This window comes from Hippopotamus amphibius, chromosome 16 (genome assembly GCF_030028045.1).
Source record: "Hippopotamus amphibius kiboko isolate mHipAmp2 chromosome 16, mHipAmp2.hap2, whole genome shotgun sequence".
NCBI classification, from domain to species: Eukaryota; Metazoa; Chordata; class Mammalia; order Artiodactyla; family Hippopotamidae; genus Hippopotamus; species Hippopotamus amphibius.
In genome coordinates this window covers 32,143,810-32,167,482 of record NC_080201.1, presented here as the reverse complement: position 1 = coordinate 32,167,482, position 23,673 = coordinate 32,143,810, and the positions used below count along the sequence as shown (strand labels likewise).

Sequence of the window (23,673 nt, the reverse complement as noted above, 5' to 3'; positions counted from 1 at the left end):
ATGTGTACAGCTTTTCTTAAAACAAGACTACTGAAAACACGACTAGATTACTGGTTCATACTCTGTATTCAGTATTCACATTGCAAAATGGGTTAGTCAAACAGAGGATTGGAGACTTGGCACAATAATATTATTTTTGTGATTGCCTTAAATTTAGTATTATATCTTTCCTGGAACAAGCTGATAGCCACCAGTCCAATGTACAAGAGTATCATAGGCCCTACTTGGCCCTACTTAGAAAGATCTAGCGTAGGAACTTCAGCCTGTCGGTAGGGTAGTGTTAGGTGGTCCTCTTCTGCAGGTGTCCTTCTAGCAATCTAACAGCTCAGGTGCAAGGAAATGAATCAACATCAAGCGGGCACAGGAGCCACTCTGATACCCACAAGAGTGAGACTCTCATGTAACAACTCCATAAGCACGACTTTCAGGGTTACCACAAGAGACATGCCCAATTATGAGTCCCCTTTTCAGAGAATTATAGCCTCTCCAGCAGATATTTGTGTCCTCCCAGTCCAGATACAGTTTACCAATCAGGAAGTTATGTATTTCCAGGGAAACAGGCCTAGAGTGTTAACCACGGGTCAAATTTTCATGCACAAAGGGATGTTTTGTTAACCCTTTTTCCTCAGGCTCCTTCGTGCTACTTATTTTGCTTTTGTTTCAGTTTTAAAAATGAATACTTTATTGTATTCTAGGTGAATTTTTTTCTACTTCTTTTTGTTTTCAAATATATCTAATTATATAGGATTTTAAAAGTATATGTAAAATTGTGTTATGCAGTCTTTTTAAAAGTTATATTTGGTTATATTATCCTTAGCAGAAGGTGCCCCTCACATGAAAGCCTATGATGAAGAAAGCGTCGCATCACTGAGCACTACCCAGGATGAAACCCAGGATAGTTTCCAGATGAACAATGGGACCCCAGAGTCTGCTTACATCCTACAAGGTGGATACATGCTGGCAGCTTCGTATTGGCCAAAGGTAAATGAATACTTTCTTGCTGAAATAGGTCACTTTTTAGTATATTTATTTAATGATAGATATTCTTATTATGTAGTTAAAAAAAGGTCACTGTTAAATATGGGATGACATTTTGGTATTAGCATTAAAAGTATCAAATATTACTATCAAGTAATTTAGACCTACTTAAATATATGTGTTTCAATATAACCTTAGAATATTTAGAAGAAAAGATAACAAGTGCTATGTTCATATACAAGTTAAGATTCAGGTGCTTCTTTATGAGATCAGTGCTTTTAAGTGGGTCTTCTTGAAGAAATTTACTAAGCCAGTTGTGACCTAGGAAAAAAAGTTCATTTAAGTACATGTACATATAGTGGTGGAAGTTTAGATGGGATTGAGACAGTTCTTCCAGTATGTGACTAGGCTAGTAGAAGAGTATTTATCTTTAGAAGTGAGGTTGGGAAATGGGAGAGAGGAGAACTCTCTACTCTTCTGTATACTTCTGAGTTGTTTGAATTTTTTACAAGGAACCTGTATTAGTCTTATAATTATAGAAACAAAGGAACAGAAAAATATCTTTATAGTATAATATTTTTTAGTCTCACCAGTGGGACTTTGCACAGAATTGTAATATGTCTGTGAGAATATGTATGCATACCAAATACACATATGTTGTACCAGGGTTAAATCCATCAAGGCTGTGATCCCCAAAGTTCTGGCTCAGTTATTAAAATTACCCTTTGATCATGCTTTTCCAGGACCGTGTGATGATCAACCGCTTGGACAGTATTTGTCAAACAGTCCTGAAAGGGAAGTGGCCTTCAGCTAGAAGAAGTTATGATGCCAACGCAGTGGCTTCTTTCTATACCACAAAGCTGCTGGACAGCTCTGGCGCAGCTACAGAATATAGCGAGCCCAGCGTGCCCACTCCTGCAGGTGCTGGTGTTAAAGAAGAACACGATCAGTCAACACAGATGTCAAAGGTGAAGAAGCATGTACGAGAAAAGGAGTTTACAGTGAAAATCAAAGACGTATGTTTATTTTTATTGCCCTAGGACCTGATTGCGATTGCGGTGTGCAGCATGCTTTTCCTGCAAATGGCTGCCTGCTCTTACTCTTACTTTCTTCACATACTTGTTTTCTGGTATTTGGATTGTTTTCTTTTTGACATCCAGGTTATTAAACTTGAGTATTCTACTAGAGGGATCATCATTAAATATGTTTCTCTACCTATACTTCTGAAAATAGTCCTGCTGATCAAGATGCTTTCTTAAACAGTCTGACAGTTTCTTATTGTTTGGGTCTTTTATATAGTATTCAAATGGTATGTCAGTGCACTTTCTGTTTTAAACATTTAGCATGCCCTGTTATCAGTAACATTTCATTGTTCAGTATTTTTGAAGCTAAATTGATTACTTGGTATCTAAAACATGGGTAGTATCTTCTAAAATGTCCTGTGAATATTGTACACAGAGATGTATGTCAAACAAAAGCTGAAAAGGTTACAATGTACTTGTCACATGAAAAGCTTTGTTTTGCTCAGAAAAGTGTATGTAATACCTGGATTTTTTTCATTTAAGATAGAAATTTTAATATTCATTATAGAAATTGATTGTGTTTTTCTCCAGTTGATGTATGAATAAGAAGAAAACACGATTAACTTTCCAGGGTTTTTAACCTCAGTTTTTCTAAGTAAAAGATTTCTCTTAATATACTACAATGAGTTCTTTTTTTTTTAATTGTTTCTTTCTTAATAATGGTGTTTGTTTAACAGGAAGGAGGTTTGAAGTTGACATTTCAGAAGCAAGGGCTTGCCCAGAGAAGACCATTGGACAGTGAAGATGGTGCTCTAGGGCAGCAGCAGTACCTCACTCGACTTCGGGACCTTCAAGGTGCGTCAGAGACCAGCCTCGCCAGTTTTCCAAAATCCATGCCAGTATCAGGTGAATATGCTAGTAGTCATTGCCTCAGCATGAAATAGTCCATCATTTCCAAATCCTTTTTTACTTACTCATAGAATACTTACAAGAGCAAGATTGTTACTACTTTAAGCAGCCCTCTTATTATTAGAAAGCTCTAATTATCACAAAATTTCTTTTTATTTGGAAGCAAACTTTGCCTGCAGTTGGTTCTTCTCAGTGGTTGAAATTCTCTTTTAAGTCCTCACAGAATTAAGCTAGACCCATGTCTGCATGATAATCTTAACATTTTGAAAACAATGATCATACCTCCCCTTGGGACTGTATTTTGCTCTAATCTTTTGACAATTTGAATCAACAAGTATTTATTGAATACTGATTGGTGCGATGTGTTCTGTGCTCTGTAGGCACTGAGGAATCCATCCATAGGAAGTTTTTTTGTTTTGTTTTGTTTACGTTGATCTAGTTGTACTTTAATTTTTCTGTGTCCCTCTTAAAGTGTGCTGTCAAGAATTGAGAATTTTAATTAAGAGCAGCTGAGTCTTAAAATGTATGGACCATAGCATACTAATCATAAAAAATGTAACTTTTCAGTTAAAAGCAGATGAATGACTGGGATTTCTTTTATACCTCTCTATATATAACGCTAAGGACTCTATTTCAGTATTCTACTAAATTCAGTTGCTATGCAATACTTGTGAACATTTCAAAACTCCTGTGCCTGTGCACAGTGTGTGGAATTCCTAAAATTTGTGAAAATAATGGTTTATTATAGGTGTTCAGTTGCTGCTATTACTGCTTTCTGATTATAAATTATAATTAATATATAAATTAGTCATCAGACTTACTTTTGTTTCTTATGGTTTCATTAACCATTCGGTTTAATTCTCCAATTACTGGAGTTTCAAATACATATGCATGAGCCATAGTTCTCTTACTGAAGTGTAAATCCCCCAAAATGTGCTTTACAGTGGCAGTGTTGTTATTAAGCAGCTCTTTTTCTCATGAGAAGATGGGAGGAGATGGGGAAGATAAGCTCTGGGCTTTTTTGCCCTACCTAAGTGGGTTTAATAATACTACTGCTTGTACCTTGACAACTCCATAATGCTATAAAATCGGTTTGATGCATCTATCATATGAACATTTTATTGCTATTACAGCTGAAGATTGTACAGCCTTTGCCTATAAGTACTTACTTGGTAAATAATACTATTTTAATAGTATCAATAGTAATTGTAACACTAATTTGCACCTATATAAAATATTAAAAAGCCTCAAATGTTAAAACTAGATAGAATTATCTAAGAATTGTATCTCATCCATCTTGATAATTGCAAATGTGAAATCTTTTTTTTTTTTTTTTTTTTTTTGGCCCTGACCTGCAGGATCTTAGTTTCCCAGCCAGGGATTCAGCCTGTGCCACTACATTGGGAGCACAGAACCACTGGACTGCCAGAGGGGTCCCTACAAATGTGAAATCTAGCTCTGTATTCCTACATGACTCTTAGGAAATCCGTTAACATTTTTGAAACTTTTCTTATTTGTGAAGTGAGGAGGTTACAAACAAAAAAAGGTAGCATTGTTAGGGGAGGGGTAGCACGGTTAGGTGGATTAAATAACATATGTAAAGTGGCTAGTATGGAACTTAGCACATAATTAGATGCTAAACAGATGTTAAAATTAGGTTTTAGAGTTAGATGCTGAACAAATGCTATTAATTCTTCATATTAAGCTCTTTTTATGTTCATATGGGTGCCCCCGAATTTTATCTAAAAGCTTTGAGTGAAACTTACACTATATAATGTAAACTAATGAAAGATAGTAAAATAGCATAAATTATAAGAGGACAAAACTAAAGAGCCTATTCCAGAAACCACCTGGAATAGCACACAAAAGATGGTAGAGCCAAACAGCCTGGGGTTGAATTCTATAATTTATCAGCTATTGTGACATTGGGCCTGAGACATAATGTTTCTGATCTCATTTATAAAATGGGCTTAATACCTCTGTGTTTTGTTTGTTCTGTTTTGGGTAATTTAAGAAAACATTTGTAAAACCTAGTCCAATGTATGGCACCTAGTAGGCATTCAATAGAAATAAGGTATTTTTAATATTGTTATGCATTGCATCTAAGATAAAGACAACACAGCCTTGATAGAGTGGAGCAGGTTAAATTTTCCATTTTGGATTCTAGGTTAAAATAAAACAGTAATGTTTATAAAAATCACTCTCAAAAAGAAATCAAGGTAGCTGGGATTTTTGTTGTTGTTTTAAAAAAGGAAAAGTCAAGGAAGTATATAATTGGCCAAATTGGATATGTTTATAAATGACCAAATAGGATTTGTTTGTAAATATACATTTTGGTGTGTATACTAATGTTGTTCCATGGATAATTGTGTTAAGTACTTTTCTTTTTATATAGCACTGGGATAGCAGTAAAGAGAAAGTAAAAGAAACATAAGAATGTCTCTGCCTTTCAGTTGCTTGGTAGACTAGACCTACATGTTAAAATATTAGACAATACGTTAAAAACAAAATATCTTGCTACACAGCACTATCATTAATAAATATTGGAGAAGAGAGAAGTCACTGCTACCTAGAAACTTAGGCAGAATCCTGAAGAGGCAGAATTGAACAGAATTTATAAGAGGAAAATTTAGATAATGGTCTTTCTGGAAAATGACATTGAGAGAGAGGGAATAGCATGAACCAGAGACTTGATGCTAGGAAAATTGTATGGTGTTAGGATAAGACTAACCTACCTACTGTTTAAATTCTTACTGGAGAGATATTTATATAAGCCTGCGTAGGAAGGGTGAATCTAGATTATGGGTGACACCAAAAATTGAGCGAGGGCAGGGATTGGGGTTGGTGGTCAGGCAGGAATAAGGCTTGATGTGAGGCATTTCATTAATACTAGAATAGGAAGCCATGAGAAGTTCTTATAAAACACAACAGTACTGTTAAAAGTAGTACTCTAGGAAAGTTATTCTGTTATTACAGTTAAAATGTACTATAGTGAAAGTATTTTCAAATCATATTCATAATATTTTTTTAATCTGATTATATGAAATAATGAAAGCTGTTCTTTTTTAATCATGTTATATCATATTCCTAAGTGCCTTCATATGCAAAATAATTTTAAATCATTGTAATTACTTATTCCTTACCATATTAAGGTATTTTTTGTAACTGAAATGTGAGGAGAGTGACTTCCATAAGGTTACACAGCCAGCCAAAGGGAAATGTCTTTCAGGAATACATAGGACTTGCTCAAAGAATTCTCCTTGAATGATTGAAAATGTATTTCTCACTACAAACTGTGAGCCATTTTAAACAAACATCTCATTCTTAATATTTTCTTTTATAAGTGTTCTAGATTATGCACTTTTTAAGGATAGGAACTGTATCTTACTCACCTTTGAACCATCATAATGCTTTGTATATAGCTGTTTGATGAATGCATATTTATTTATTGGGAAAAAATGAGTGTATGGAACTGTTTCATTCATACCTCTTACAAACATTTTTATTGAGTGCCTACTGAAATGAGGAGTGAGTAGGGTCAATTTAATTTAGCAAGAAATAGTGGTGATTTTTTTTTAAGCTCTTTATTGGAGTATAATTGCTTTTACACTGTTGTGCCAGTTTTTTCTGTACACCAAAATGAATCAGCTGTATTTATACATATATCCCCATGTGCCCTCCCTCCCACAACTCCCTTCCACCCTCCCTATCCCAGCCCTCTAAGTCATCACCCATCATCGAGTTGATCTCCCTATGCTACGCAGCAACTTCCCGCTAGCTATCTATTTTACATTTGGTAGTGTATGTATGTCAGTGCTACTCTCTCACTTCATCCCAGCTTCCCCTTCGTCACCACCACCCCCCCCAACCCCATGTCCTCAAGTCCATTCTCTATATCTCAATCTTTATTCTTGCCCTGTCACTAGGTTCATTAGTCCCATTTTTTTTTTAGATTCCATATATATGAGTTAACATATGGCATTTGTTTTTCTCTTTCTGACTTACTTCACTCTGTATGACAGTCTCTAGGTCCATCCACCTCACTACAGATAACTCAATTTCATTCCTTTTTATGGCTGAGTAATATATTCCCAGTTGTGATCTTAAAGAAAATACCTTAAATAGGCTGGGGCAGGAGTGGGCTATGGGAAACTGAGGACTGAGTTAATCATGAGAAAGAGGAGTATAATAGAGACCAACTTTTCAAAAGTTTTGAAGGTTATGAAAAAGCTGAAAGAAGTTTATTTTTTGTTTGAGTTCGGCCGTGTTTTTAAGTTGATAAGAATCTAATGTAGAATAAGATATTTTGGCATAAAAAAACAAAGATAAGTGATAAAACAAACTTTTATAAAAAGTAGGAATTAATGGGTTCATAAAAGGGGGAAAGGTTCATCTTGTACATGACAAAGGCATGGTTCTTCCTCTGAAAGGAGACAAAACAAAAGATGTGTGAATATCCAGGGGAAAAAATTTGAGGAGACAAGTCAAAACTTGAAAGAGACCTAAATTATAGTTCTCATGGTTTTTAAATGAGAAATGGGGTGGTATTTTTAGTCCAAGAATTGCTTGATTGATTTAGTCTGAGTGCTTGTAAAATAAGAACTAAAATTCTGTGTATTTTTTTGAATAAACTTTTTCTTTTATTTTGATCATGAATATCATTACAAGCATTAATTATTTATTCTATTTTATTGGAGTATAGTTTATTTACAGTGTTGTATTAATTTCTGCTGTACAGCAAAGTGATTCAGTTATACATATATATATTTTTCATATTCTTTTCCATTATGGTTTATCACAGGATATCGAATATAGTTCCCTGTGCTATGCATTGTTGTTTATCCATTCTATATATAACAGTTTGCATCTGCTAATCTTAAACTCCCAATCCATCCCTCCTCCACACCCCTCAAAATGTCTGTGTACTTAGAAAAATGGTTACTTTCAATTTAAGAACTAGATTTTTATCGCTCTTTTCCATTTTTAATTTGTTAGGTACTCCCATTCAATCAACCCTTGGTGCCAATGGAGTTTTAGTAGACAACCAGCCTATAGTCAAAAAAAGGCGGGGAAGGAGGAAGAATGTAGAAGGTGTTGACATTCTCTTTTTTAACAGAAATAAGCCACCTAATCATGTAAGTAAAGTAATGCTTAAAAACTACTGATCCTTGAGTCCAAAATTCAGTCCTAGTAAATATACATGTTGCTGTTTTGTGAATGTTTTGTAGAATAATAAAGATAACTAGAAATTTAGGACTACATGTAGTTTTAGATTGTATCTCAGTAGAATCCAGCACTGGGCAAGATTCATGAAAATTTTAAATTTGAAAGATTTAGCAGAATTTTAAACAATTTTTTTTTCCTCTTCAAAAAGAATTGCTTCATTGGACCAAAATCAGAATGCTAAAGCATGGAAATAACATTTTCATTTGATGTTTTTCTACAGGTTAGTTTAGGCTTAACCACGTCACAGATATCTACAGGGATAAATCCAGCACTATCCTATACTCAACCTCAAGGAATTCCTGATACAGAAAGTCCCGTTCCAGTTATTAATCTTAAAGATGGGACAAGACTTGCAGGCGATGATGCACCAAAGAGAAAGGATTTGGAAAAATGGCTTAAGGAGCACCCAGGTTATGTGGAAGATTTAGGAGCTTTTATTCCTGTAGGTGATACTTCTAAATCTTGGTATATTTTATTTCTGTGATTCATCCCACCTATAATGATGAAGCATAAATTCTCACCCACTTATGTTAAATATGTGTTCTGCCCAAGATTCAGGAAAATTAGCAGAAAAAAATAATGACCATCTTTCCCATGATACAATACAATATCATTTTCCATTTTTCCATTCTGCATTCAATAATTATTTAAGTAATAAAAATCACCTCTCATATACAGAGTACTATCACAGACCCAATGAAGCTTGTAAAGTTATAAAACTTCCAATCCTTTCCCTCAAGTAGTTTATTTGAAAATAATAAAAATGATCATAGTAAACATTTATCGAGACTTAGCTGTGTGCCTGGCTTTATACTTAGCATGCATTATTTCATTTAACACCCCTGAACTTTATCAGAATGGCATTGTTATAACTTTATAAAGAAATGGAAATACTGAAATTTTATGTATTGGGTTGGCCCAAAAGTTCCTTCAGTTTTTAAGTAATAATAAGACACATTTTTCATTTTCCCCAAGAACTTTATTGAACAACATATTCACAGTTTTTTTCCACTACCTTCTGCCATTTTTCAGGCAACTTCGTAATTCCTTCTTGCCAATTTTTTTATCTTTTTGAGCAGAAGAACTGTTCCAGGTGCCTATTATAGTCTTCCAGGGAATTGAAATTGTTTCCGTTGAGAGAATTTTGTAAGGACTGAAATAAATGGAAATCTGATGGTGCAGTGTGTGGTGAACACAGCAGATGAATCAGAACTTCCCAGCCAAGCTGCAACAGTTTTGCCTGGTCATCAAAGAAACATCTGGTTTTGTGTTATCCTGATGGAAGATTATATGCTTTCTGTTGACTAATTCCAGACACTTTTCATCAAGTACTGCTTTCAGTTGGTCTAATTGGGAGCAGTACTTGTTGGAGTTAATCGTTTGGTTTTCGAGAAGGAGTTCATAATGGAGGACTCCCTTCTAGTCCCACCATATACACATCACCTTCTTTGGATGAAGACTGCCCTTTGGTGTGGTTGATGGTGGTTCATTTTGCTTGCCCCAAAATCTCTTGTTTCACATTGTTGTACAGTATCCATTTTTCATCTCCCATCACAATTTGTTTTAAAAACAGAACATTTTCATTACATTTAAGTAGAGAATTACTTGCGAAAATATGGTTAAGAAGATTTTTTTCACACTTATGTGGTGCCCAAACATTGAAAGCAACAAACATAACCAAGCTGGTGCAAATGATTTTCCATGCTTCCGCACTACCAGCTGAGCTATCGAAGGGACATGATTTTCCATGCTTAATTTGGGTATTTTGAGTATGTCAGCTATCTCCTGCGTGGTATAATGTTGATTGTTCTCAATTAGTGTCTTGATTTGATCACTGTCAACTTTAGCTGGTCTACCCAATCATGGAGCGTCATCCAGCAAGAAATATCTAGCGTGAAACTTTGCAAAAAAACATTTTTGACACGTTCGATCAGTCACAGCACCTTCTCCATATACCACACAAATCTTTTTGCGTTTCAGTTGTGTTTTCTTGGAATAATAAAGCATAATGTGCTGAAAATGTTGCTTTTTTTCTTCCATCTTCAGTATTAAAGTGGCTACACAAAAATTTACTGGTTTTGATAAGTTTTTTTTTTTTAATGCATGCTGCTTGGCAGCTGTCACAATACAATCTAAAAAAATTGTTTCGAATGAAGTTAAAGACAACTAAGAGCTACTAGAGCCATCTTAGAGAAAACACCAAACAAACCTTTTGGCCAACCCAATAAATAGTGCAAGACCACATAGCTAATAAGTCATAACTCCACTGTCCAAACTATTACTCTTAAGATCTGGTAAGAATACAGCTTCTGGTTCTCTTCAGATGCATGGTTTATATTAGTCAGAGATGAGAATGGGTATATTCATTTACATTTTCCTTATCCTCTGAAATACTTTCTACTCACTATCTTATGGGCATATAGCTTTCTTACTCATAGAAATCTGTTATTTCAGTTTGCAATGCTTTACTATCAGATGCTGATGTACCAAATTTTGTATTGGTCTCCCTTGATGTGTCTGTATATTTGGTAAGGTAAAAGAGTAATGGCATATCCTCTGTACAATGAAGTTAGTAGGCTTGTTCTATCTGCCTCCATTATGAAGGTTAGTTGGATAACCCAATGACATTGTCCCCTACTCTATGAGCTTCTTAAGGACCATCGTATTCACCTTGTATCCCCAGGACTTAGCACATAATTCCTGATACAGAGAATGGTATCTACCTCCCTATAAATATTTGCTGAGTCAATGATTTAAAAATGAAAATCTTTTGAAGACTAAAAAGTGCTATATAAAGGTAAAGTTAGTTACTTTATTAACAGAAAAATATTAATTACCTTATTTTTTCATGCAAAAGAACCACAAAAGCTCCAGTCCCTAGAATGTGATTGTATCTGTAATATATATTTTTATATACTGGTATCTGTAATATGTATTTAGTATTTTACATTGCTGTTATTGTCACCAAGAGATAACCCGGTAGTCTAAAATAGAGAGCCTCAGTCTTGGCTTTTGAATGCCTTTCATATCCCTAGTTTTTTCAAAAGATGCCACAGATTCTTAAACTTTCACTTAATTCCTTTGATTAAAAAAAAAAAGCCAAATAAAGCTCTTATAGTTATGATGGGAGGAGTTGTAAGATGAGTAATCATAAAATGAGTATTGCAATTCTAAAAATGATGAGAATTGTAAATTTAACCCTGTAACTTCTTAACATGTTAGAAAGTAACATTCATTTATTTAGTCAGTAAATTTTTCTTGAGCAACTATTATGTGCTAGTTACTACTTTAAGGGATTTAGGATAAAACAGTGAACAATATTAAGTTCTTGCCATTGTACTCTAGTCTCTGAAGATTCTCATACCTTTCCCTTACCCCTGCAAAGGACGCTTTATTACTTTTTTTTTAACTTATAGCCATTCATCATTTTCACTGCAAATAAACCTTTTATCATAATGTTTTATATAACTTTGTTATTAAGGTTTTCAAACATTCTTATAAGCAGCATTTGTTGGAGTAAAGAATACAAGATAATGATTGATATGATTTCCCATGGGCACTTTGCATTAATGGTGTCTTAGATCTCACACTTTACTGTGGTATCACTACAACAAAATGATTTTAATGTGGTATATGTACTATACCAGTTTTATGTATAAACTGCCATGGAAACTGATAAAAGTAATTATTCTGCCCAGACAGAATAAAGTATCTGGGAAAAGATAGAAAATAGAGCTGACAAATGACTGGTAGGTGATAAAAGAATAAGTAGGCATTTGACCAGGTTAACGCAAGAGGGGGATACTCTAGGCATTATAGAGCAATTATGAAGAGAGTCTAAAAAGGATGGGACTTTAAGGTATATTCATAAAACAGTGACTAGCCTGATATTCCAGAGTATGTGAGGGAATGAGTGAGGTAATAGTAATTGAATAGAAAAGGTGAGTTCAGTCCACGTTGTGATGGGACTGATGTGCCATGCGAAGAGTTTGAGTTTTGGTCTCTTGGGATTTCTCATTGTTAGAAATGACTGTGAACATCAAGTCCTGCTTTGTTAACAGTTAACAGAAGTGAGCAGCATGGTTTGATGGAAAGAGTTTTTATTGCCACATACTGCCGCTTGCTAGGTGCATAACCTTGAGGAAGGTATCTTCTCTGAGCCTGGATTCCCATTTGTAAAATAAAAATAATATCTTTGGGGGACTTCCCTGGTGGTCCAGTGGTTGAGACTCTGCGCTCCCAATGCAGGGGGCCCATGTTCAATCTCTGGTTGGGGAACTAAGATCCCACATACCACAACTAGAGAGCCCACACGCCACAGCTACTGAACCTGCCCACTCTGGAGACTGTGCACCACAACGAAGACCCAGTGCAGCAAAAATAAATTCATTAATTTTTTAAAGAGAATAATATCTTTGAGTATTGTGAGGATTATGTGAAGAGATAAGAAAGTTTATTAGTGAGATGAAGAGAAATGAAAGCCACTAGGACACATATAAATGGTATCAGAACAATGAGAAAATCTGATGTTTCAGGTAAAATTCATCAGGAGAAAATGTAAGGAGGAAGCTGTTCCAGCATTACTGATAACTCCTTCAAGTAACACTCTAGGAATACAGTGACCTTTGAAGGCATTTAAAGAAAGAGTTAGCAATGTCCTCCTCATTTCAGGAGCCTACTTTCATACAGGGTGATAATATTATTCATAATGGTAGCCTTGAATAATTGTTTAAATATATAATTTGAGGAAAAGGTTCATGTAACATTAAAAAGTCTTACTCAGCATTTTTATTAAGAAATATAATGAAATTTAAGAAATTTATTTTATTTATTGGCTGTGTTGGGTCTTCATTTTTGCAAACGGGCTTTCTGTAGTTGTGGCAAGTGGGGGCTACGCTTCATTGTGCATGGGCTCCTCACTGGAGTGGCTTCTCTTGTTGCGGAGCATAGGCTCTAGGCACGTGGGCTTCAATAGTTGCGGCACATGGGCTCAATAGTTGTGGCTCGTGGGCTCTAGAGCCACAGGCTCAATAGTTGTGGCACACAGGCTTAGTTGCTCCGCGGTACGTGGGATCTTCCCGGAGCAGGGCTCAAACCTGTGTCCCCTGCATTGGCAGATGGATTACTTAACCACTGTGCCACCTAGGAAGTCCAAGAAATATAAAAATATTTAAACCTTAAATAACCTTTTAAAGTGTAACTAAAGGGTAAATCCTTTAATATTATGTATTGAAGATATATATATGATATAATATAAATCTTCAGTATATAAACAGTTGACCCTGAACAATACAGGGGTTAGAGGTACTGATGCATGCCACCCTCCACAGCCAAAAATTCAAGTATAGTTATACAGTTAGCCCTTTACAAGTAGCCCTCCATGTCCTCAGTTCCACATCCTCGGATTCAGTCAACCATGGATCGTGTAGTACTGTAGTACGTATTTATTGAAAAAGAATTCACATATAAGTGGACTTGCACAGTTCAAACCCATGTTGTTCAAGGGTCAGCTGTATTAATACATCTTATGTATAACATGTATCTTCAATTTTATATGATTAAATTATTTGAATCAGCTTATTTGTGCTATTTGCACAGAGATTTTAAAGCTATTCCTTTGTGTACATATTTTAGAGAATGCAGCTCCATGAGGGGAGACCCAAACAAAAAAGGCATCGTTGCAGAAACCCCAATAAACTAGATGTCAATAGTCTCACTGGAGAAGAACGTGTTCAGCTGATTAACAGAAGAAATGCTAGAAAGGTATCTATGTATTTGTTGCTAATTTTCCATGTTGATTCACTATTTAAGAGATCTCTAGAACACTGTTTCATTATGCAGCATTTTCTAACAGACCTGGTTGGGTTCAATCTAGAAGATTTGTGGGAAAAGACACGGACTACAGTTTTATGCAGTCTAGTTTCAAATCCCACATCTTTGGCTAAGCTGTTGAATGAAATAAGCAAGTCACTTTATATATCTGTGCCTAAGCAGTGACACTGAACAGGAGCATTACATCTAAAACAGTGGTTCTAAAAGAGGGCAACTTTGTCCTCCAGGGGACATTTAGCAATGTCTGGAGACATTTTTGGTAGTCACAACTCTGGAGTAAGGAGGTGGGTGTTGGGGAGGTGGTGGGCAGGGGAAGGATGCTATTGGCATCTAGTGAGTAGAGGCCGGGAATGCTGCTACACCTCCTACAGCACGTAAGGCAGTCCCCACAGCACCAGTCCAAAATGTGTGTGGTGCAAAGCTTTAGAAACTCTGTTGAAAGGGCACATTATTTTCATCATAGCCATTATAGATTTATATATTTATCACATAACTTTCCATCATTTGGCTGTTAAGTGTCTTGTTCTATCAAAATTGGCATATTACATAATTTTCTGTTAGATGGAAATAAAATGTCTTAAACAAAGGTACCTTATAGACTAATTGTACCCCTGTGCTTATCTCTTGCTTTATTAATTGATGAATGATAAGAGTCAAGTTTTTCCAAAGTCTTTTTCTGAACCAAATGTGGCTCAATATTTGTTTCCTCAGATTGTTTCTGTTTTGTGTTTGGATTGGTATATGTCTCTTTTACCTCACAAAGTAAATGATAGACCACTTGTGACACGCTTTTGTAAGTGTATAGCTTTGACATTTTTATTGTTTTTTATTCTGTTGAGCAAGCAACAGAATAAGAAGGAAGAAATGGCCTCAGAGTAAAAACAGCAAGTTGCTCAATGAGTTCCTTCACTCACAAATTAAAGTGCCTTACATATAATTTTCTAGTTCTGTTTTGCTCTCTGTCAAATGACCTTACTGCTAATATAAAAATACATGAAATCATTTGAATTTCTCAGAAGAAATATTGAAATTGGAAGAAAACTTTTTAAAATAACAGTTGTCTTATTATGCACTAACTCATTAAAATTAATACTGATTTTTCCCCAATTGTGTAGAGCTAGCTTATTCAGCTTTTGTTCATACTTTGAAGTGCTGTCATAGATGTATTAGGGGAAGAACAAGATGACACTTTAGTTGCATTTTACTTAATTTTACAAATCTTTGCATTTCATCTTATAACAAAAAATTAGCATTTCTAGACATGAATAAATTTGTCTTAGCCAGTTTTAAGGAAATGGAACCTTTTTTTTTTTTTTTTTTTTACTTGTTAGGTTTAATGTTGAGCACCCTAAATTTTATTTTTAATTATTTTAACCTGATAAAGGGCCTGTTCATTTCCCTTAGCTTGTTGATTTTTTTATTTTTCTGAGTTTCTAGAGGACGGATGAGTTACTAAGGAAAAGATCTATGCTGAATCCCCTTAAACCATACAGAGGGCCTCCAGTTTAAATTGGAGCTTAACAAAGGTCATAATAAAAAGGAGATGGCAACAGAAACTTGAGAGGCAAAGTAAAGACTATAGGAAATACTAGATAAGAATACCTACAAGTATTATAACTTACTATCTTAAACCCTGTCTGTGTCATAACAAGATATAGTGTGTATTCATTCAAAAAGGTGTGGAAAAAGGAATTATTCAAGAAGTGTCTTTAGACTACAAAGAAACATTAAATTGGTAGGTCCAAATCATTTAAACATTTAAAGGGAAATGTATATTTTTATACTTTTAGGGTATCAATTTACATAATTGATAAGTGCATGAGTTTTTGAGACCTGAGTTTGTAAGCTGATTCTAACACTTACCAGCTAGCTTTAGGCAGCTTGTATAACTTCTCTGAGGCTTAGTTCCTTCATTTGAAGAACAGAAATAACACATTCTCAAATGGATACAGTGAGTACTAAAATAAATTATGTACTTAAAAGTCCTTAGCACAAGACTTGGCAAAATAATAATAATAATAATAGCTTATATTTATCATGTGCCAGAACCTTTGCTGAGGCACTTGAATTATCTCGTTTTATCTTCGTAAAAGCCTATGAGGGACGTATTGTTGTTAGTTCCATTTTGCAGATCAGGAAGCTGAGGCTCAAAGAGATTTACAGATTTACCCAAGCTCATTTAGGTGGTAAGTCAGACTCCAAAGGGTATACTCTTAACTAGGCTACACTGCCTCCCCAACATAGTAATTTCACAGTAAATGGTAGTTATTTATTTTACTGTTCCAGTAATTCTACTGGAAACATTTAAAGTTTATATTAGCACATGTTTATATAGCATATTAGTAGTTCTTATGGATTGTGGTAGTCCTTTTTAATATAATAAAGATAGTCAAAAGTGGTTCAAAGAATAGGTGTGTTTTAAAGAAATAAACTCTGTACAGCACAGAATAAAAGCAAGAAATGTCGTCATATTTAATAGTGCTTTTACGTGTCTAACAATCTTTTTCATTTACAGGTTGGAGGTGCATTTGCTCCCCCTTTGAAAGATTTATGTCGATTCCTGAAAGAAAATGCAGAATATGGAGTAGCTCCTGAATGGGGAGATGTTGTTAAGCAGTCTGTGAGTATTTCATAAATACTAATCCAGACATCGTTTTTAAAATTAGATGCCATTTAATGATATTTTAGATTAAATTTTAAGTTAAGTATTAACAAAATATCCCATGAATATGTGACTATATATTTTAGTTCACAATTTTTGTTTTGCAGATTACATTACAAATTTCTCAGATGCTTGTTAAGTTAGAATGCAGAATCAATATATACTGATTTGTGTTTATTTTCATCTCGAAGATACTATTTGAGCAGTGCCACAACAAATAAAGATTGAGCAATGCCACAACAAATAATCAAAGGTTGAGGGTGGGACTTCCCTAGTTGTCCCGTGGTTAGGACTCCACGCTTCCACTGCAGAGGGCATGGGTTCCATCCCTGGTCAGGGAATTAAGATCCTGCGTGCCACGTGGTGTGGCCAAATTTAATTAATTAATTAAAAGGCATATTAAAAAAATAATGATGGGGAAAAATATACATATAAGGTTATTCATCATAACAGTAATAGTAATAAAAATTGTGAATATACCAATGGTCCATCAGTATATTGGAAAACTGTGCAACTATTTTAAAAATTACATCTTAAAAGAACACCTGATGACAAGGGAGGAAAAAGTTCACAGTATTGTTAAATGGGGTAGCAGTTAAGCTCTTCGAGTAGCAAAGCCTAACCATGTGGTAAATGCTGAATAATTAATAGTTATTATGTCTACAGGTGTCTAAATGAAAAAGACAGGCAGTAAATCTATGTTCAATATGATTCTATATTTTTTATTTTAGAAAAGGAGGTGGGGAGAATTGTAAAATCTGTTTATATGCACAAGGGGAAGATGGAAGCACACATCCTAAAATGTTAGCAATGGTTATCTCTGAACAGTGAAACTGTGGATGATATTTTTCTTTGTATTTTTTTGTTATGTTTTCTGCAGTGAACCCCAATGCTTCTGTAAAGAGAACAAATAAGTTGATCAGTTCAAAACAAAATTTAAAAATAGTCCCATGAGAGTCTTTTAAACCACTGTCTAGAGCTACACTGTCACAAATGGTAGCCACCAGGCACGTGTGGCTCTTGAGCACTTGAAATGTGGCTCGTCTGAAGTAGGAAGTGTTGTAAGTGCAAAGCACTGGTTTTGGATTTTGAAGACTTAGTTTGGAAAAAAGAATATATAAAATATCTCAATAATATTCATAGATTACATATTGAAATGACAATAATTTTATGTTAGAATATATTGCTAAAATTTGTGTCACATATTTCTATTTTACCTTTTTTTTTATTGTGGCTACTAGAAAATTTTAAGTTATATATGTGGCTTACATTATTTCTATTGTACAGTACTGGTCTAGAGGTTCTAAACTCCTAAAACTTTTAGGAATTTTGGTTTGTTTGTTTTTTACTTCTAGGAGTTTTGAGCCCCAGAAAATCATGGGAGAATTTCAAGAAAGTAGAATTAGGTTGCTCTCCATTGCCCTGGACTTGGTGCTTCCCAGTCTGCAGTTGCTACCTGTTCTGAGCCAAGAGATTTTTTTTTCCCGCTGTTGAATACCTTTCTTTCCACTTGGCTCTATCTCCTTTACTCCCAAAGTGATAGTCAGGAAAGAGGCATGTGAAACATCTCGTTTTAATCTTTACTTACTTCTTCTGGTCTTACCTTATCGTTCTTCCAGATTAGACGAGGGGCACTTCTTTAGTCTTCTAGAGCAGTTGGTGATGTGAAAAATGTAAGGGCATGGCAGTAATAACCCTCATGAAAAAATTTTTTTGGACCCTCTATTTTCTAGAACTATTCTACAAACATGCCTCACAGTATAAAAAAGGGCCAGAGGCCTCCTTCTGCTCTCTTAAGATAAAACGTGAAGTGGAAGAGCCGTTTCAAGCCACTACTTATAAGATGAAATTGGGTTATCTCTTTCATAATTGGTTATATCAATGCAGAATAAGTTTATGAATGATTACCTATTTTAATAGCTTATTTGTATCACAAGCTAATAGCTATTGATTTTATTTTAAAATAGTTATTATTGATGGATTTTTTTTTTTTTTAGGGATTTCTTCCAGAAAGTATGTATGAACGTATTCTCACTGGTCCCGTTGTGAGAGAGGAAGTAAGCAGGCGAGGGAGACGGCCTAAAAGTGGAATTGCAAAGGCCACTGCGGCGGCGGCAGCAGCAGCTGCAACACCTGCAACAGCCACCAGTATTTCAAGCAATCCTTTGTTAGCCAATGGATTACTTCCAGGTGTGGACCTCACAACTCTTCAGGCCTTACAACAAAACCTACAAAACTTGCAGTCACTGCAAGTAACTGCAGGGCTGATGGGAATGCCTGCTGCTGGCCTTTCTTCTGGAGGAGAAGCTAAAAACGTGGCCGCCATGTTCCCTATGCTGCTGTCAGGAATGACTGGATTGCCAAATCTGTTGGGCATGGGAGGACTCTTGAAAAAGCCTACAGAATCTGGAACAGAGGAAAAAAAGGGAAATGACTCTAAGGAGCTAGAAGGAAAAAAAGAGAGGACAGAGAGCCAAAATTCAGAGAATGGTGATGAAAACTCTGTGTCAGGTTCTCCTTCAACATCCTCTACTGCTGCATTAAATACAGCTGCAGCTGCCAACCCGTTAGCTCTTAACCCACTATTACTATCTAATATACTTTATCCAGGGATGCTTCTCACTCCAGGCCTTAATCTTCATATTCCAACTTTGTCCCAGTCCAATACTTTTGATGTACAGAAAAACAAAAACAGTGACTTAGGCTCTTCTAAGTCTGTAGAAGTAAAGGAAGAAGATTCCAGAGTTAGAGATCAGGAAGACAAAGGGGGAACTGAGCCGAGTCCTCTCAATGAAAACAGCACAGATGAGGGTTCAGAGAAAGCCGATGCTTCTTCTGGATCTGATAGTACATCATCGTCATCCGAGGATTCAGATTCTAGTAATGAAGACTGATTCCCAGACGGCACTTAAATTATGAACTGATTTTGGATTTTTTTTCTTTAATTATTAATTGTAAATACCCCAGTGTTGAGTGCATCAGTAACTTACTGACCGAACATTTCAGTTATTTGTTTAGAAGTGCAAACTGCTTTCAGAGACGTTTTGCATGTAATATTTCTTAAGATTCATAAGTTTCTGAACTCGTGTGTACTATCAAATACATAAAGGTGTAAAATTACAACAAAAGGCATTATAATTTTGTTGGGGGTTAATTTTATGAAAATTATGCTCAATAAGAGTTGTATATTTAATATATTTGCAGTGAACACAGAATACTTTATGCATATTACTGATTTAATTTGAATATAGTTTTACAGCCTCCTTGACACCTATAATTTACAGATCAAAACTCAGCAATAATTTGGGCAGCTAATGAATGTCATGAAAGCTGTAGAATCTACATCACCATCCATTGCTTTAATTACATGAAAATGCTCTAGTGTTGTGATGCACTGCTGATATTTCCAATTCAGGTACAAGTGTGTTTTAAAGAAGAAATAAGTTTCCCAATCAGCCAATTTAACTGGCTACCTGTTACCTCAGCTGAGTTAGTTTAGGAAGTTTACATTCGTTTCTAATTCTATACTTGTTTTCAGGGGTTTTTTAAACACATCCTATATATCATGTTAATCTGGCAAGAAATATGACTTGCTTTTTGCTGAGCTTAACTCTTAAAATCAGTAAAATTAAGTCATAAAATAATCCTGTGTCATGTAACTTTGGCACCCTCTAGACATATTTAGTTTTAACTTTTCAAAGTTTGGCCTCCTATTAGAAATAATTATGTCTCAGATGAGTGATGTCTGTTTCCAGGATTCAGAAAAGGCAAACTCATGATATGCCACTGAAAAGAACTTTCAACACAGCATACTTCATGTAAAAGAAATTGTTTGTTTGCTTTATTTGTGTAGATTTCTATTTGTGTTTTATGTCATAGAAATATTCCAAAATTAACAGATAATAGGGTAAAGTAATATGCAGATAGTCTAAATTTACTTCGAGTTTCTAGGTGTAAGCAGACTAAATGTTGCCCAGAATCAGTGTTGGGTTATCAGTTTATATTAAATATACTGAGTTGCCCATTTTGAAAATGCACTTTGAATAATCTCAAAAAATATATACATTATTCCTGTAAACCACAAAAAATGAAGCCCAAGGCTTCTGGTCAATTTCTTAGAACCCTTTACCGTGTAAAATTTGTCTGATATTTGATTTGTGATACAATTTCTCCTGCTAAAGCTGCTATTATTCTGACAAGGTAGAGGTCCAGGTTCACCTTCATATACATTTAAAACAGAACTGAATTGGATATAAAATATCATTTACATCCTAAGGAGAGATAAGCGTGTATGTTTTTCTGGTACTTAAGTCAGTGATAAAGTTTGCAAGGTGAAAAGTACCCCACTTCTCTCCCAGGGAAAAAATAACTTTCAGTGTGCTTTGATAGACCCCTACTGCTTTGTCATGAACTAAGCAATTATATTGGATTTTCTAAGACCTTTACCAATAAATTATGTTTCTGTATGTAAAATAACTAACCCCTTATTAGAGAGACAGTGTTATATGTATTTACAAAATTATATAAGTTCCATTGGGATTGTATTGATTTTTGTATTTTCCCAAAATAGTACTTTGAATTGATAGTCCTTTATGCAATGTCTTAGCAATAGTCACTATAATGCCCTTCCAGGAGAAGTGGGTAGCAATTCTTCATCATGAAAATGATATATTACATGTTTAGTATCTTCCCTTTGCAGTATTGCACTTTTGTTTAACTAGAATACACCTATGAGATAGCCAAAGTTTTTCAAACACAGTTAACTTAGTTTGCCAGTGGAGTATTTCAGCACCATCCATGTTTCCCTTCTCTCCCTCTAGTTCTACCCACATGATCTTCATTCCTTTCTGTCTCCAATTTAAAATAAAGGGGGGAAAAAGCCCTAGATCTTGTCACTAAAATCTAGTTTATATCAAATTTATGAGATAAAGTATTTTCCTAATTATGATCAAATGAATTTGGTTAACATCTTAGTGATTCTCTTTCTATGTAATAAGGCAGTTGCAGTTTTCAAAGCATTAAGGCTAATATTAACTTTAAACATTCTCTTGGGTTTCAAGACACTTCTGTCTAGTACTGATTGGGGAAAAATTGTCCAGCTATCAGCTTAAAAAAAATATGCAAACATGGTTGTGTAAAGTTAAGGGTTATAAGAAAAAAAATCAATAGAATTGCATAATACTAAAGTTGCAGTTGAAAGGATATCCAAGTATGTGTTGGTAGTTACTAAAAGAATTATAGCTGTTATTGCCTTGTATTTATAGCCCTTGTTTCAGGTTTCATGATTCAAGTCTTAGTCCAATTTTTCTTTTGGACATTTGCAATATTTACCAGTTGTGTTTTGTGTAGTCTGAATTTGCTTTCTGTAGTTGAGCAAACGTCTTAAAAAGTCATTTGTAATTTATTAAATTACTTTCTATGATGTTCTATAGAGCAAATGGAAGTTTAATTATTTTTTATTAAACATATTCTTTGACTACCCATGATGTCAGTGTCTGTACATGACAATACTTTTTTATTTTTATGTATGATTTGTCTTATTCCAGTTATGAAAGAAACCATAGTCACAAATCTTTAAAAGGAAAGTGTACATTGGAAGATTTTTTAAGAAACAGAAGTTGGCTATAATTATATCCACAATATTATTTCTTGAAGTTTTCTTCCCCTGAACCTTTAAAAATCCAGAAAGACTCAGAGATGTAGCTAACCTCTTAAAGAAGTCTATTTTGAAAATTAGTAATTATTTTTTTCCCTTGGTCTTAGAGTCTTTCCTAATTCATCACTATTGTTTGTAGTATTTTTTGTAAATATGAAAGAAATTTGTTTTTACTCAGTCTACAAAAGTAGAACAGTGGAGTCCCATCACCCACTTATTTAACTTGAACACATTCAACTATACTGTCATGCTTAGAAAAGCTTTTTTTCCTTTTTGTAAAATATAGTAAACACAAGTCAACTGCTTCATCTGGTCCTCACCCAGAGGATCAGTAATATGTTCCAGTGCTGGAGGAAGAATTGGCCATGTTGGATGTTTTTGAGAGAAGATACACTATGTGTAAAATGATGTATTCTATATATTTTGAGCTGTAGGAGGGAAAGAAGTTATTTGGGAGAGAGTAACTTTTGACTACAAGTAATGTTCACCTCATACAATAAATTTAGAACTTAGTCTTTACATAAATGCAACTTTAGTACATAAACTATTTATTTTAAAATGCAGAGAAACAAGTATTTAAATCATCCATAAGCCCACCCTGAAATACTGTTCATGTAGCTATCCAACCTTTTTAAACTTATGTTATATACATGTAGTGGGTTGAATAGTGTCCTACAAAAATTCATGTCAACCCAGAACCTCAGAATGTGACCCTTAATTGGAAATAGGATCTTGGCAGATAAAATCAGTTAAGATGCAGTCACACTAGATTAGAGTGGGCCCTAAACCTAATGACTGGTGTCCTTATGAGAAGAGGAGAGAACATAAGAAACAGGGAAGAGGGCCATGAGGCAGTATGCAGAGATGGGCGCAATGCAGCTACAAGCCATGGAACACCGTGGAGCTAGGAGAGAAGCATGAACAAATTCTCCTCTAGAGGGAATCAGCCTTGCCAACACCTTGATTTTGGACTTCTGGCCTAAATTGTGGTAGAATAAATTTCAGTTGTTTTAAGCCATCCAGTTTGTGGTCATTTGTTACAGTAGTTTTAGGAAACACATTTTCATATTAAAATCAGTACTATAGGGGACATAATATTTGCTGTTTTGCCTTTAATATACTGGCCTCTGTCAATAAGTATTCTGCAATGTGATTTTTAATACATATATTGCTCATCCAGATGTAATTTATTTAATCAAGAACCTAAAAATGGACATTTGAGTTTATATATGCATTTTTTGCGTCCATCCCTAATGATTTCCTTAACCCCCAGAAATGAAAATACTTCTGTTTTTTAGGCTTTTGATTTGTGTCTCCAGCGCCAATGATGACATTAGTAACAATTCATACTATCATTAGCGGCATGCATTTTGTGCATGCTCATTTAC

At 34.8% G+C, this 23,673-nt stretch overlaps 1 protein-coding gene across 20 annotated transcripts in view; it reads left to right on the top strand.

Moving 5' to 3' along the window:
• The window catches only part of CHD9 (chromodomain helicase DNA binding protein 9), a 172,801-nt gene extending 150,693 nt beyond the window's left edge, over positions 1–22,108 (top strand). For 10 of the 20 annotated variants that reach the window (XM_057713156.1, XM_057713155.1, XM_057713157.1 and 7 more), the window contains 8 exons: positions 818–981; positions 1,722–1,994; positions 2,738–2,906; positions 7,905–8,044; positions 8,356–8,577; positions 13,770–13,898; positions 16,483–16,587; positions 18,627–22,108. In XM_057713156.1, coding sequence (XP_057569139.1) covers positions 818–981; positions 1,722–1,994; positions 2,738–2,906; positions 7,905–8,044; positions 8,356–8,577; positions 13,770–13,898; positions 16,483–16,587; positions 18,627–19,523 — 2,099 coding nt within the window. In that variant the 3' untranslated portion in view covers positions 19,524–22,108. Of the gene's footprint in view, positions 1–817; positions 982–1,721; positions 1,995–2,737; positions 2,907–4,267; positions 7,834–7,904; positions 8,045–8,355; positions 8,578–13,769; positions 13,899–16,482; positions 16,588–18,626 lie in introns of those variants that run through there. The other 10 variants (XM_057713159.1, XM_057713165.1, XM_057713172.1 and 7 more) reach the window with 7 other exon arrangements.
• Positions 22,109–23,673: the final 1,565 nt, after the last annotated feature.